General features: G+C 38.3%; 1 protein-coding gene across 9 annotated transcripts in view; it reads right to left on the bottom strand.

Annotated features, from left to right (window-relative positions):
* The window catches only part of CDCA2 (cell division cycle associated 2), a 28287-nt gene that overhangs the window by 10791 nt on the left and 4732 nt on the right, over positions 1–12764 (bottom strand). For all 9 annotated transcript variants that reach the window (XM_084615093.1, XM_084615090.1, XM_084615091.1 and 6 more), the window contains 6 exons: positions 10097–10224; positions 7256–7406; positions 6089–6300; positions 4111–4198; positions 2681–2919; positions 1919–2006 (listed from right to left, as the gene is read on the bottom strand). In XM_084615093.1, the coding sequence (XP_084471219.1) occupies positions 1919–2006; positions 2681–2919; positions 4111–4198; positions 6089–6300; positions 7256–7406; positions 10097–10224 (906 nt within the window). The remainder of the gene's footprint in view (positions 1–1918; positions 2007–2680; positions 2920–4110; positions 4199–6088; positions 6301–7255; positions 7407–10096; positions 10225–12764) is intronic.

Genomic DNA, 12764 nt, shown 5'->3' with positions numbered 1-12764 from the left:
GATCTACAGTATTACAGATTTGAGAGCTAAGGAAAGAGGAGACAAAAATATAGAAGGCATATTTGAGTTTCTTGTAAAACGAGAACTGAAGATTAATTGCTTTATGGTTTTTTGGTAGGAAGAAACAGAAAACTATTGACTACTAAAAAAAAAAAAAAAGAGAGAATCCCATCGTCACTCTTTTATTAGGATCCCTCTGAAGAAGCTACGTAATAGGCAAGATACACTGCCACATTCTGATGTATCCAAATATTGCTTGAAAGTTAGTGTTAATACGATGGTTATGGCGAAAATGTTAAGACAATATCAAATGTAAGTTATCACCTTACAGCACTTCAGTAGCCTGCATGCTCGTCGTCTCAGTCCAACCTGGGAGGACAGTTATCCATCCACCACCACCGCAATGAGCATCTTTTAAATGGCTAAAGAGATTGAACTACTACCTATCAAAGATAGTCACTTCAGAAAAGAAGTGAGATTCCTTGGTTGGGTGGTGTGGAGAACTGCTCATGTTTCTAAATTGTGGCATGTTTATGGAAGTCAGCATTATAGTAATCTTGCATATATAGTGCCTTTCATCCACAGTGCTTTACGAACTAATAAATTACGAGCAAGATTGTGGCCTGGGCTGCATATAACTTAGTTGTGCCTCTGTACAGCCAACCTGGACCTTGGCTCCGGGTGCAAGGAGACGAATGGATGTTGTGTCACTGCTTTTCCATCCCCACACCCTGAGCACATTTTTGGTTCCATCCCCTGGCCCAATATGCCAACCAGTGTAGCTAAGTCAATAAACATGGGTAGAAGCTTGCTTTTGGTATGGGCCAGGAACAGATTACAACTGGGGCAGGAAAGGAGTTATGCCTATGTGAGACAATTCCTTCCCTGCTGCAACACTTGGGTCGAGCCCTCACACACTCCACCTTCTTCCATCATACAAGTGCAGTCACCACTGGGGTAAGACATGGTCATTGTTGAATAGCCTGCATCAATCCTACACAGTAGTTTAAGACAAAGCAAACTGAGCCATATCTAACTGACATTACAGGAGTAGCTTAGATAGGCAGAATTCGTAATGCAATAGGAATTTGACTAAATCTGTAATTTGGCCAGGAAAACAGGAAAATACCTGTTTTCTGCTTAAATAAAACATTTAAGAAAAGAACTACTAAGTGGTCAGAACCTCAGTTTGACTTAGTACAGTGAAAATGGCACCTCCAGAATTACTGTATGCCCTGGACTATTAAGTACCGAGTCAGAGGGTAGGAAGCTTGCTACTAAGCAAATCAATTAACACTTCCTGGTCTTAAAAGTTCTCCACGTTAAGAACTGACTCAATGTCCAACAGGATCACAGGCCAAAAAAGAACTTCCTTTATCTACTGTAAGCCCCCCTGTCATTTGCAATTTCAGACAGTCAGTATATAACTCTACCATGACCTATTTTTCCCAAAAACATTTGAACTTGGAAAGTATTTTAAAAGTCGTATCCCAAGGATATTGCCGTATATTAAATATTCAGTTTTCTTACATCTTCTCACAATTAAAAAAGAAAAATTAAATGGGCACTGTCAACTTGAAGTCATGTTTCCATCTTCAAGTTTTGTACCTGTTGTATTACTGCAAAAAGATTGCTGAAAGTAAGAAATTAGTGATAGCGTCTTCCTTCCCCCACCACCATTCACTTTGAGAATTTGACAGCACTTTGCATATAGACAGTTTCCTCTTTTTCTTGGTTCGTTGTACCGCCTATCCCATAAAATAGCATCATTTGTGCACTGCTTACTGACACACTCTTTCCTCAAGTTCTGCAACAAAGTGACCAGTAGCAACAGCATCAAGTTCAACTTGACAGTGTCCCTTTTAATTAATAGGAAATAAAGTTTGCGCCAGTTTAGGAACGTATAAAAATTTCTGACCTGTTTGCAGTTCTTCAAAACTTCTTGAGAGATCAGAGAATAAGAGAGGTTCGTTTCCTTCCATGCCAGTAGTATTGCTTGTGTGTTCCTATTAAGATCAACAGCGTTACTCTTGTCTAATCAATGCAGTAGTGTAATACCTATATTGTTATAATGCTTGCCTGTTCATGTTTAATCTATCCAGTGTTCACTTTTGAAAAAGGTGAATTAAAGTTTCTTTAAGTTTCTTCTTTCATTTTCTTTAAGTTTCAGGAGTAGCAGCCGTGTTAGTCTGTATTCGCAAAAAGAAAAGGAGTACTTGTGGCACCTTAGAGACTAACCACTTTATCTCAGCATAAGCTGAGGTGAGCTGTAGCTCATGAAAGCTTATGCTCAAATAAATTTGTTCGTCTCTAAGGTGCCACAAGTACTCCTTTTCTTTCTTTAAGTAATTCTTAGTAATCAGGATAAACTGAGCATTAGATAATCTTGTTTTTTAGAACGTGTACTGTACATGTTGAAGGCCCCCCTAAAACTTTGGAAATAAATCAAGACAAACCTCGGACACGAAAAAAGGTCAGACAGACTCCTTTTACAACACTAGCAACTGTTTAACACAACTTCCAATGCATTTTGTTAGACCATTAGTCAAAAAAAGATGCTTCTTGGAAAACATCGCTCAAATTTAAAAAAAAAAACAACACACCACACGTTACTGAGTAGCGAACACAGTAATGCTCCTTTAATGTTTCAAGTTTATATTTATGAGATCAATACACTGACCTTCACGCTTTCCATCAGTAGTTTTACTGGTGTTTTCTTCAGAACAGATCGAAGGCAGGAAGAGCCGTTATGGGATTGTTCACTGGATGGAGGGTTTCCCTTTTGCGGTGTCATAACAGGTGGCATGGTTTCATCAAATATCTCCAAGCTCAGTTCTTCTGCAAAGGTAACTTTCTTTCTGCTTAGCTGTGATCTAGTATTACTTCCAACGTCTTCACTGATACACTCAGAAGTCAAGTCTTCAAAATGAATATAGAAATATCAAGATTTAAGGGCTTCAGACGTAACGTTAAAAAATTCAGCGTTTGTTGCAATACATGCATGCTGTTACTTAGTCTCAAAAGCTGCTTAAACGCGTGAATTCCTCAAAAGCTAGGTTTTTGGAGTTGTGGTCTCCATTAGAGATGGATTATGTATGAGTTACCACCACACAATATCAGGTATGGTTGTTTATTTCTTCTGTTTAAAATATAGCTGCTATAGTACTGCAATTATTTTCTTTCCAATTAAGATTGTGTCAGCATGTCTGTTATACTTCCCTATTTTTTGGAGGTTTAACATGAAGTTAAGGGAAGTGGTCACTAAGAGATGGATCATCATACTTTTATGAGAAATCTATGTTAATCATAAAAGTTCCTCAATTACAATCTCACCTTTCTTAGAGTCTAAGGATACTTCTATCTCAAGGTATGCTTCAAATCATTACTATTTATGTGACATAAAACTTTACAAAACACATTCCACATTGTTCGACTAAACATTTTGAGAACTGAAAAAACTGTTTTATATGAGTACTTAGCTTTTAGAGCTGTACTACTTAAAGAAGAAAGCGAAAATTAAGATATGAATGAAGAGGCATTGAAACTTATTAGAATGTAAATTTGTAATGTGTTGTAGTACTTGTTATAAAATAAAGCTTTTTAGAAGATAAAGGCATTTTAAAGGTAACACCATTAGATGCTCAGAAAAACAAAGCAAGTTCAGAGTGATTAATAAATATCAAAATTACAGCAAAAGAATCATTTACAGGATGAGACTGTTTCCTATCTTTGGGTTATTTTCTTTTCTACACTCTTGAGACTCTCCTATTACTCTTATTGGGTCCTAATTTTCTATAGAATTCTCATTTGAAAGAAGCATTTCCAAATATTGTAGTTTACAGCAAAATGAGCTGCATAAATCTGCAAACCAGATTAATTTGAGCTTCCTCTGCAGCAGCAATTGAATATTACTTGTTCATTCATGACACATTTTTTGCCAGCATTGGTAATACAGCACAAAGCTACATTGACTTCTGTTGCATTTGAAAAACTCCTAATCAGAAAAAGAGAGCATCACTGCTTGTGAAATGGAAACGTAATTAATAAGGCATATTTAGTTTTTAAAGCTTCTAACAGAGTATTAACAGAAGTAGTGATGAATCTTCTTACTGCGTGGTGTCTTTGGGATGCCCGTTAGTGGAATAATCTCTAAAGGTAAGCTTCCAGATTCAGTAAGTGGTGGCGTACAGGGAATTTCCTAGAAAAAAGAAAATTAAAGCTCTTTTTACAAGAATACTGATATGCAAGGAAACACAGTAAAACAGTTTTCAAAAATATTAAAAAAGTCATGGATATTTTTAAAGCAAAAACCTGAACGCAGCTTCCTTACTCAGTTATTAGAAGTGAACCATAAAGAAAATTTATTTTGTTTGTGCTCATTGAAATTTGTTTCTATGTCTAAAATAGTCTTTTTAAAAGGAGTGGTTTTAAATGCTTGTTTTTCACCTCTGATGTATCAACTCTGATCCTCAAGGTAAGACAAAGAGGAGCTTCTGGAGGACAAGAGTTGAAGCTCTCAATCCTAAACTAAAGGGATGGGGTGCTGAAACTTTTACAAAAAAGCTTTTCTCCTAAGTGTTTGCCAAGTGTTTCAGTTAAACAGCAAATAACCTTTTTGGTTCTTGATTTAAGTTTTCTGACTCAACATCCTCTCCCCACAAGTACTGAATTCCAGTCCTCAAACACACACAGAGAAGCAAGACCTGGTATTTCCAATGTAACAAAAATAAAATAAAAACAAAACCAACCCCTCCTCCCCAATTTAACAAGCCTGAGGCCTATATATAAAGAAAGAAGAGGACAAAATATTAAAAGGCTTTGCAGTTCACTTGGAAGACTGAGAGTACAGGACCAAACTGCTAACTTTCTATTCTATCTTTAGGTAAGGACTGTTCAGCTTCACCTGTGAGGTAACTGTTGGCAAATGGTGACTTTAATAGCAACTGCTGCTTATGACATTTTCCCTTTTTCTTTGAGCATATAATGCATGTTGAAGAGTCACGTAATATTCCTTCTGTAGGAATACAGTTTTCATCATCACATTACTAGTCTCTTTAGTTGACTTTATTGCCACAAAATATCAGCAAGGACAAAAGCTTATCAGAATTCAAAAGAGGATTTGAAATTTATGTCAATGGGAAAAAAATCAGAGGTACATTTGCTAGGAATAAAAATATGAGAAATAAAGTAGTAATATATTTCAGGGAACAAGTTACCCACTAACTAATGTGGGTTCAGAAGCAACTTCCCTAAGGGCTGGTTTTTATTGCAGGTAACTTGCATCTTCCTCTGGAGCTTCTGATGGAGGCCACTATCAGACAGGACACCTGACCAGTGGCCGAGCAATTCTGATGTATGGCATATCTTAAGTAGTGCTTGTATTACATCCAGTCGTGTTTCTCTCCCCCCTTCCTTTATTTGTGCAGAGGCAATAACATGCCTTTTTCCTTGAGGAGGAGAGGCATGGAGAACCTTTGTTTTACATCTCTTCTGAACGATTACATTAGTTAACAGCATGTTCAAATTTGTCCACATGAATATCATAGTTGTAACAGACAGAACCGAGAGCACACACGGAGGGCGTTTCCAATGAAGAGGTATTGCTCTGTATCGTTATCATCAAGCTCAACCCTCACGTAGAACTTTTAAGTTTGATTTGACCTACGTACAAGAAATCTTCAGAGGCCAAATGTAGTAAGTTACAAAATTAAAATATTCATTTCTGTAAATGAAAGTTGTGAATTAAACCTGTGTATGATTACAAGACAAAAGATAACATCGTCTATTAGAAGACTTTACAGCAGGCAAACACATTTTACAGCCTACTTAAAACTGAAAACTGAACAAAAAAACCACACAACATCCACACTGTGTTTTGGGCCCATAATTCCTGGTGACAGAAGAGGAACTAAGGATGACGGAGGTGGGACTACATTTGAATGTATAATCAATGCACCAGTGCCCCCAACAGATTTTTGCTACATTGGCAGTTCCACTGCTCACAATGTGAATTTAATCCCTACAAGAGGGATCTGCTGATGCAATTTCATAATTAATTCCCCTCACCCTCTTCAAGATATACACATACCTCTGAAATTATAGCAGTAGTAGTTTCAATGATGGGCACCTCCTCTGGTGGAGAGACAATCTTGCATACCTGGATACTGGCTGCAGTTTTATCACCATTAGTTAATTTTTCTTTCAAGTTTTCCTCATAAGCAACACTCTTGCATTCAGATGTTAACTCGTCACTCATGTGAGACTGTTCATGCTGTTTTGTAAAAGGCGGTTCGTTGACAGCTGCATTTGTAAGTTAATAAAATAAACAAAGCTTAGATTTTCCATGTAGATCATTTACACCCCTTCACTGCATAAGATAAGCTAGAAGTCTCTCTAGAAGTCAGACAAAATTAAGAACATCCTTTGAATTCTATTCTGCAAGTAGTACCGTATTACTTATTTTCATATTCTTGGGTGTTTTAAATAAAGCAAGCCACCAAAACTAGATGGCTATTTTGTGGATGGTATGGAAAGCCGTAGTATAAAGAAGGGCTCAGGTAAGTAATGAAGTAGAATATAGCAATGTAGTTTCTGGCATCTTTTCTATACTTACCATTGAGCCACGTTGACTTTTCATGTGCAACATTTGTTAATTTCCTTTTCCTATTGGATGGCTTAGAGGCCTTACAGGATAGGGCAATTTATCAATAATTTGGAGTTCATTCAGCATTTGGGTATGTTAATTATACATTTTATTTCTTTGATAAAATTTCCAAATACTACTGCATTTTTGAAGAAGGTACTGGACACCAATCTTCACACAACTGGTATTGTTACCAGAAATGTAAGGACCAATCCAATGACTTCAGTCTCTAGATCCATGAATTCATTATGAAAGAGGGGCGAACAATAAAAACAGTGAATGAAAACACATTCAATGAAAAGTAAAAGACAAGAAGCCTGATTAACTGTCCAAAATGTATATTAACCATAGTCAGAATAGTACTACGTAAAATTTGATAATGTAAAAACTATCAGAGAAGTCACTTCGGCAACAGATAAACACACTGGAGCTTTCAGTTAACCTACCTTCTCTCCCCCCCCGCCCCCCCCCCCCGGTGAAACCATGACTCAGAATTCATCTTGAAACTGGATTATTACAATAGAACAATTATTTATGGTTACTATTCAGACCGAAATTAAATTACCATCAACATTACTGACTTTTTTTTGGTTGCAGATACAGATTACTTACAACAGCCTGCTGCCCGGGACACACACTCCTCCTGCGAGAGCCCAGGAAAGCAAGCCCTGTCGTCGTCCTCTTGCGCAGATTGAAAAGATGACTGGAAGGCAGATATTCTATCCTTTAACGAGCCAACATTTTGATGTTTAAAAGGGCTGGCCTGTTAGGACATGAAAAAATAATCCATTTATGCTCTTTAAAAGTTGGAACTTACAAATGCTGAAGAGGAATAAGTATGTTAACACAACAGCACAAACTTAATCGAAGAGACAAATAAGTGCATCTTAAAATGGCCTTGTGTTTCACTTGGATACTGCCCCCGAGTTCTGTGATGAAAAATGTAGAAAAGGGATTAATCTCAAATATACTGCTACACAACAATACAGTTTGACTCCCTTTCTCCTCCGCTTATCCCTCCAAAGCAGTTTGCCTATGCCCGCCCCATTCACATTCATGTCGACTAAATTGTACAAGTGACAGCATTTTTCTATATTTTAAACGTAACTACATACAACACTGGCATTTTATTAAACAAACAAACAAAAACACACACACCTAGAACTCCTGAAAATTAAATTAAATCAACCTCCAGTTATACCTCAGAAGAAGAGGAAAGAAAGAGTGGACAGTTAAAAATTTGACTTCAGTGGCATGTTGGAGTGATAGGTCCAGTGAAATGAACACTGGACCCCAGGTCTTCAATATGGCCATAACCTTATGATGCACACAAGCAGGCACTTTATGATGTAAAAGCATGAACTGAACATATGTAAAAAGCAAATACACCTTAAAGTGATATCTTACAAGATGTTAACAGATACGTACACTATAATTTTAGATTTCAGAGTAGCAGTCGTGTTAGTGTGTATTCGCAAAAAGAAAAGGAATACTTGTGGCACCTTAGAGACTAACCAATTTATTTGAGCATAAGCTTTCGTGAGCTACAGCTCACTTCATCGGATGCATTCAGTGGAAAACATGGTTTGTGACTCCATAATTAAGTCTGTGTTTTGTTTTGCACTTAAAACAGAAATCCAGCCTCTTACGTATGAAAAATATCAGCCTTTTCCAAACTCACGGCACTTTAAGATCCATTACTTCATCCAGGAGTTAAAAGTAATTAAAAACTGGGTTCATTAAGAAATTTAATATGTATGTTTTAAAAAATATGCCTTAAACAGGCTTAATACTTTGTAATTATTGCAAAAACCAAACATTACAAATCCAAGAAATTCAGGAGCTATATGTACAGCTATAGGAAATCCAAAAATGTAAAGGTAGGACAATACCCACATAAGGCATCTAGCCCTGTAGTGACACCATGAGAGGAAAAAAAACATGAAAAAAAATAAAAATAAAAATGAATGATTCTTTAAAGTCAGTCTAATATAATTGGGACCACACCCACTAACATGCCTTTGTCATTATTATACTGTTATTGCAAGACAGAGTGGAGATTCTTTGGGCAACTTACATGTGCATCTCCATACTTGAAAATGCTCCGATTTATTCTAAACATAACCTTAATTCAGAATGTCCTGGGCTTGTAATGCTTGGTTTTGACATCATTACAACATCGCTGTAATATTTTTTACCTTTAGGTTTCTACTATCTACTCCTAACCTTTCCAGTGTTTAAAACTTGTTTTAATTTTCCAATACAGAACAACGTTTTTCTGTCCAATAACCCAAACAGATGTACACATTTTGAGGAAGTTCCACAAATGGGCTGTAAAGATTAAGCTGTAAAAACGGCCTCAGTCTCTTCTAAAGCAAAGTTTTTAAGTAGCCCAGATCTAACATGTTTTCCTCTTAGATTTTTTAAAAGGAGGTTCATTAACATTACTTGAGCAACAAACATACAAGAAAATAGCTAGCAAACCCCAGGGTGGGGTATGGGAAAACGGTATAAAAAGAAGAGGGGTTAACAGTTTTTGAAGTGTAGCTTTACCGTCACAGTGTTTTAAGCTAACTCTTTTTCAATATATAATAATCTGAGTTACTAAAATACATCTATTGGAGGCAGTTGGCCTCAACTTTAGCTCCCCACAATTCTCAGTAGAAACACTGTTAAGAATCAGAAGTCAGTCCATTGTTATTTCTATTTTTGTTTTCTTCCTTCAGACTTGCCTTCTCTTTCCTTCAGTCCAGTTTAGGCCTGCTCTACACTACCGTTAGGTTGACATAAGACACTTTACAGCAACCTAATTATGTCAGTGTACACACTACAGCCTTGCTCCCACGGATGAAAGTGCCCTAACTCCACCTCCATGAGAGGCTTATGTTGATGTAGTTAGGACAATGCAGACATTGCATTCCTTACATCAGCTGTTTGCTGTCTTGTCAGTTTCACAGCTCTGCCCCAGCAGTGAAATTCACAAGAAAGCTCAGCTCCTGGCTCCCAAGCCTAGCTGCTGCCAGATCCCCCCAAGCCAACCTGCCTCCCAGGCTCCTGGCTGGGAACGTGCTGGGAGGCGAGAAGCCCAGGGGGGCAGCTGGGCTCCAGTGGCGAGCTGAGAGCTCTGGCTCTCAGCCCCCCTCACTGTCCTTCTTCAGTCAGTGGAAGCGCTCCTGGTGAGGACATGTACCACCAACAGGTGGGTAGTGTGGACATCAGCCACCACAGTAATTACTGCAGTGACTAAGTCGACCTAACCTAGCTCAACTAAGATGGTAGTGTAGACATAGCCGGATTTTCTCCACATTCAAAATCTAAACTAAAAAAAGAAAAAAAGCTTTTGACTATAAAAGTGAAATGGTGAACATTGTCACATTCATTCAAGACATGATAAATATCTGAAGCGGATTTCCTCCACCAGCCATATTGCACAACTCTGAAAAAAATTCCCACCTTTGTGAAAGGGTCTTTGGTTCTGTTCCTCCTTTGTTGGGCAAGGTATCGAATAAGGCTATTATTTTCAGGGGAACCCCGTACTCCAATCGTAGATCTGCGCCTAAGTTTTAAAGCCAGGGATTTCCCTGGAATGAAAACAAAGCAAGAAGAAAAGCACAATGAAGCTTCAGAAGAACACTTACAAGTCTCTTACAATAGCAGGGAAATTGCTTCTATTTCAAAAATGTAGGTGTTATACAAAGTTTTATATTTGCAATGTTGTCTTCATTAGAAGGAAAAATAAAATAGCAAGCATTTGAAACCTTGGTTGTGTATTACTTACTTCACTGGAACAATTAAAAGACAGTTAGACAAAGAAAACTCCACAACAGTTTCAGGGTAGGGGGTAAAAAGAAAAGGAGTACTTGTGGCACCTTAGAGACTAACCAATTTATTAGAGCATAAGCTTTCGTGAGCTACAGCTCACTTCCTCAGATGCATATCATGGAAACTGCAGCAGGCTTTATATATACACAGAGAATATGAAACAATACCTCCTCCCACCCCACTGTCCTGCTGGTAATAGCTTATCTAAAGTGATCATCAGGTGGGCCATTTCCAGCACAAATCCAGGTTTTCTCACCCTCCACCCCCCCACACAAATTCACTCTCCTGCTGGTGATAGCCCATCCAAAGTGACAACTCTTTACACAATGTGCATGACAATCAAGTTGGGATATTTCCTGCACAAATCCAGGTTCTCTCACATCCCCCCCACCCCCATACACACACAAACTCACTCTCCTGCTGGTAATAGCTCATCCAAACTGACCACTCTTCAAGTTTAAATCCAAGTTAAACCAGAACATCTGGGGCGGGGGGGTAGGAAAAAACAAGAGGAAACAGGCTACCTTGCATGACTTAGCCACTCCCAGTCTCTATTTAAGCCTAAAGTAATAGTATCCAATTTGCAAATGAATTACAATTCAGCAGTTTCTCGCTGGAGTCTGGATTTGAAGTTTTTTTGTTTTAAGATAGCGACCTTCATGTCTGTGATTGCATGACCAGAGAGATTGAAGTGATCTCCGACTGGTTTATGAATGTTATAATTCTTGACATCTGATTTGTGTCCATTTATTCTTTTACGTAGAGACTGTCCAGTTTGACCAATGTATATGGCAGAGGGGCATTGCTGGCATATGATGGCATATATCACATTGGTGGATGTGCAGGTGAACGAGCCTCTGATAGTGTGGCTGATGTTATTAGGCCCTGTGATGGTGTCCCCTGAATAGATATGTGGGCACAATTGGCAACGGGCTTTGTTGCAAGGATAAGTTCCTGGGTTAGTGGTTCTGTTGTGTGGTATGTGGTTGTTGGTGAGTATTTGCTTCAGGTTGCGGGGCTGTCTGTAGGCAAGGACTGGCCTGTCTCCCAAGATTTGTGAGAGTGTTGGGTCATCCTTTAGGATAGGTTGTAGATCCTTAATAATGCGTTGGAGGGGTTTGTGTGTGTCTCTCTCTCTCATATAATATGTAAAAAAAAAATAAATAAACAAAACAGTTTGCTCTCTGGATACAAAAGACCATCAGGCAAATAGTGCTGCAATGCAGAAAGTTAGGGAAACCAAGAAAAGGTCTTCACAAAGGAAAAACAAAAAGGCTTAAAGGAAAAACTTCCTCAAATCAATCTTTGGGCAATCCCTGGGTGTCCCTTTCCTTGGCAGCATGAATGTTCTTACACTCAACACTTCTCCAGAGTACAAGACCCAGGAAATAGAAAGTTAATGCCGCAATGATCAACATAAGCTTTCATGGGAAGTTCTGCTGGGTTTCCACAGGGTTTGGGGCTAAGAGTGGGAGAGAATGGTGCCATGCAAGACTACCCTCCCTCAGCTCTCTAGCATCGGAAAAAAACCCAAAACCCATGTATCCCCAAACTGAGGTCTAACACTGTTTGTTTTCCTGGGGGAACCATATTGACAGTTCCTAGATAGGTTATTGAACATGTTTTCAAACTGGTTTAACATCCCATCCTTATTTGCTCTTTTGTGCCTTTAAACAGGGACAGTTGAAAATTGTAATGTTAATTTCAGAGTAACAGCCATGTTAGTCTGTATTCGCAAAAAGAAAAGGAGTACTTGTGGCACCTTAGAGACTAACCAATTTATTTGAGCATGAGCTTTCATGAGCTACAGCTCACTTCATCGGAAGTGTAGCTCACGAAAGCTCATGCTCAAATAAATTGGTTAGTCTCTAAGGTGCCACAAGTACTCCTTTTCTTTTTGTAATGTTAATGTAGCTAGAACATATAAAAGGCTGTGCTGTGGAATAATCACCATTACTTTATCCCGGTGTAAAATGATCATTTGGATTTCAAGAAGCCCTACCTACTGATTGTGAAATTGCACACTTAGTTGTACTTATGAGTCTATGCCATTGACAGAAACATCAAAATTTGCTATAAAGCACATGGGATGAAGAAAGTTCCCAGTGTTACTTTTGCAAAATTTCCTCCAGCTGATTCTATTCCCCATCTCATGTTGGCTTTAGGAAGTCAGAGTATTTCCCCGCTACTCAAGAAAACATATGATTAATAGGAAATTACTCTACATGCCAAGTAGAGTGAATGTTGGCCAATTCTTCACAATTTCTCTCTCCTGCACTATTTCCAACTCACTGCTTGT

The sequence above is a fragment of the Lepidochelys olivacea genome (genome assembly GCF_965140295.1).
Source record: "Lepidochelys olivacea isolate rLepOli2 genome assembly, chromosome: 26".
NCBI lineage: Eukaryota > Metazoa > Chordata > Testudines > Cheloniidae > Lepidochelys > Lepidochelys olivacea.
This window is presented reverse-complemented; position numbering and strand designations above follow the sequence as displayed.